Source organism: Chinchilla lanigera, unplaced genomic scaffold (genome assembly GCF_000276665.1).
Source record: "Chinchilla lanigera isolate Chin_1 unplaced genomic scaffold, ChiLan1.0 scaffold00002, whole genome shotgun sequence".
Taxonomy (NCBI): Eukaryota; Metazoa; Chordata; class Mammalia; order Rodentia; family Chinchillidae; genus Chinchilla; species Chinchilla lanigera.
Window position 1 is genome coordinate 50,070,534 of NW_004955403.1, and position 3,795 is coordinate 50,074,328.

The following is a 3,795-nucleotide window of genomic DNA, read 5'->3' on the forward strand; positions in this document are numbered from 1 at the left end:
GGAATCACAATCCCTGACCTGAAATTATACTATAAAGCTACGGTCATAAAATCAGCCTGGTACTGGCTAAAAAACAGGCCCGAGGATCAATACCATTATTTCCTTAATGTAATTGTTGGATTATTTATTGCTGGTATATGAAATACAATTATTTTGTATAATCTTTTATACCTTGCAACCTTGCTGAAATCATTTACTCATTCTGATAACTTTTAGTGGATTTCTTAGTATTCTTTCTATATAAATCTCTTGTGAACAAAGGGTTTAACATTTTGCTTTCCTAAATGAATGTGTATTGCTTCTTTCCCTTGAGTAAATGTCTTGCCCAGAACTTCTGGTGACAGGTGGAATTGACACAGTGTGAACAGATATCCTCGTCAGTCCACATCTGAGGGAAATAATGGAATGAAGGTATTGTGGGTGTTCACTGAGCCCCTTCATCAAGCTGAGGAAATTCCCCACTCTCCTTAGATTACTGTGTGTTGTTTTTCATGAGTGAGTACAGTGTTTGTTCAAATGTTTAGTTATGTGTCTGTTGACAAGATTGTGCGTTTTTTAGCTTTTATTCTATAATATGTTGTACTACTATAGATTGGCTTTTAGATGCGGAACCAACCTTATACTCCTGGAATAAGTACCATTCAGCTGTGGTTCATAATCCCGTTGTGTGGTTGTATAATTTGGATCATTAACATCTTGTTTAGGATTTGTCCATTTATATGCACGAGATACTACTTTGGAGTTTTGTTTTCTTCTATCTTTTCTGAACTCATTGAATGAGTTTGAAAGTGCTTCTTAACTATTTTCTAGAAGAATCTGGTGTTAGTGCTTCATTCAACATTTGGTAGAACTGCTGGAGTCTTGTGGCACCAACTGTTTCTTTTACAAAACTTTTTAAATTGCATTTTCCTTCTTTTTATTTGTTGTAGTTTTAATTTGTTTGAGTCAGTTTTAGAAAGTTGTGTCTCAGGAGTCATTCACTGCGTCTCAGTTACTCAGATTTTTGCAGTGTAATTGGGTACAGCGTCGGTGTTACGTATTTCTTCAAGGTCGGTTGTTCCAGCCTTTCATTAATAATTGTAGACTTCTCTCCTTTGTTCTTGTTAATGGGGCTAAAGCTGTTTTCATCTTTTCAAAGAGTTAACTTGGCTAATTAACTTTGTTGTTTTTATATCTTCATTTCAATCATTCTGGCTTTTATCTTTATTATTTTTCTTCTTTTCTTTCTTTGGGTTTATTTTCATCTCCTCACGGTAAGTTACTAATGTGGCCGGTAGGGCTAATGACTTGAGATGCTTCTCTCTGAAATATTGCGGTTTCCTGCTATACATCTGCCGAGTGTTGCTCTAGCTGAATAACTATAAGTTTGTCAAGCTATATTTTAATTAATGTAATATTTCCTAAGCCCTTCTGTGATTCCTTCTTTCATCACTATTTATATGTGGTTCCAGATGTTCTGAATCTCTCAAATTTCTCATTTTTGCTTTTAATTGAACCCTATTATACACAGAGAGTACATTTTGTATTTTAAAAATTATATTGATTGTAAAGAATCTCATCTTACAGCTTACCACCTGCTTACTGTGCATATGTTCCTTGGGTAATTGAGAAGAATGCCGAGGATGTTGAAAGTTTCTACTGCTATCAACTGACTTACAATTTTGTTTTAGTCTTTAATATTTGCGTTGAATTTTTGCCCAGTTTTTCTACTTTTGTGAGTTTTATACTTAACGTCTGTAGTACTGACTTTTCTATGTTCTCTTTACAATTCTGTCATTTTTCAATGTGTAGAATTTCCTGGCTCTGTTCTTGGATATGCATGTAATTATAATTTTATATCTGCCCAATGGATGATCCAGCTCTTTTAACATTGTTGCTTGCCTGGTTACGTTTTCAGCCTTCTTACACTCAAGAAGTTTGCGCCTTTGTGAACGTACTGTCTCCTGTCTTTGTGAATGTCCTATGTCTCCTCTGAACAGTTAATGCTTCTTATCTGTTTCTTCCAGCAAGTCTGACCATCTCTGGTGTCTGCGTCATTGACTGAACCATTCATATTTAATTATTTCAATGGGAAATTATTTATATGTTTTTATGTGTGTCTGAAATTTTGATTTGTTCTAGGTTTCATAACTTATGTTGGTTTTAACTATTTCCTTTTGTCTTAAGTAGAAATTTTTTAGATTTTTAGTTTTAATTTATCTTTTCATTTGGAGATAATTATTCATATGCAGTTGCAAGAATACTTAGAGATTCTGTTTAACTTTTAAGCAGTCTATTCTACAGCACCACATACAGCCAGGATATTATAAGTGACACAGTCACAATAGAGACTCCTCTAACTGTGCTATTCTGTGGAGCCACTCCATAGCTTTCATCCTAATTCCCTTAGCTTCTGGGCAAATGCTGTATGAATGGACTCATCGAATATGTAACATTACTGGGGTTTTTCACACATCCATTCTGGAAGTTTTCTCAGCCTTAACTACTTCTTAAAACAAAAATTAAGTCATTCCATTTTCTCTAGCTTTTAGATATATCAGTGTAGCCTCTTCAAGTATTTTAGGGTTTTCAGGATGAACTGTATTGCTCCACTGGTTTGTGATTCACTATTTTTTTTTGATATACCATCTAACTATGTAGTTCAGACCGGCCCTGAACTCACGGCGAGCCCAGGCTGCCATCACACTGAAGGCAATTCTCCTGCCTCAGCCTCCCCAGGGCTGGAATTACAAGTGTGTGCTACCGTACCTGGCTGAGTTTATGATTCATATTTCTTAGACCTGCTTAGTAATTTACCACTCATCAACTTTTTCAGTTTCTGAATTTTGTCTTTAGCTTTTCTCCTTTTCCTTTCTCTGTAGTTTTTGTTCTTCTGAGCTTTTAGCTTTCTACTAATATTTCCATAATTACTTAAGAGAAGTTTCAGGCACACCTGGCTTTGAATAGATGCAGCCAGTGTACAATCTTTCTGACTTAGATTTTTCACCTTTGTAAATATAGGTATTCTCATTTAAATCTTATAATTTAGAGCTAAAGTTCTCTGCCAGCTGTATTATCATTAATTTTTGACAGTGGAATTATACCTTGTCTGTAGTCTTTTTTTATTTTTTATATTCCCAGTTTTCACACTGCATACATACTACATTGTTTGCATACTGATAATGCGGTATTGGTAAAAACTACTATGCTGTTAAATAAATAATAATTAAACTTTAAATAATTTTTAAATTAAACAGAATAATCACAATAATTGAGTGTTACACAATGTATCTGTAGCTCTAAAAGGTAATTGTATTTTTCAGTATAAGCACCTGGGTGGTGATACAGCTGTTGTCACGCAGAAAATTTTCCAGTTGGTTGGACTGATGAACGCTGTAAGTGTTTGCTTCTTAAATAACTTTTGCACTTGCTTTTGTTACTAGAACAATTCCCATACCTTCTTTTATGACACTGCCTGAGTACCCACGTTTTCTGATGTGGGAGAGCTAAATTTTAGTTTACTATCTATAAAGTAGCAAAAACAATAATTGTAAATAGCTAGTTAAGATTTTTTTTTAAAAAAAGGGGGAAGGGGATCAAGGGATGAGTGGAGGGGGGAAGGAGGAAAAGGAAAGTGGATGAAAAATGGAAGTCAAATGTGTTATGTACATGTACCAACTTCACACAAGAAAGGTAAATATTATATAGTACACACACACTAATAAAGTAAAATAATTTTTAAAAATAAAAATTTAGCCAGATGTGGTAGCACACACTTGTAATCCCAGCCATTAGGAGGCTGAGATAGGAGAATCT

At 34.5% G+C, this 3,795-nt stretch overlaps 1 protein-coding gene across 2 annotated transcripts in view; it reads left to right on the forward strand.

Moving 5' to 3' along the window:
* Positions 1 to 3,795, forward strand: part of Adam2 (ADAM metallopeptidase domain 2) — a 68,743-nt gene that overhangs the window by 24,272 nt on the left and 40,676 nt on the right. For both annotated transcript variants that reach the window (XM_013514227.1, XM_005373747.2), the window contains exon 8: positions 3,303 to 3,374. In XM_013514227.1, coding sequence (XP_013369681.1) covers positions 3,303 to 3,374 — 72 coding nt within the window. The remainder of the gene's footprint in view (positions 1 to 3,302; positions 3,375 to 3,795) is intronic.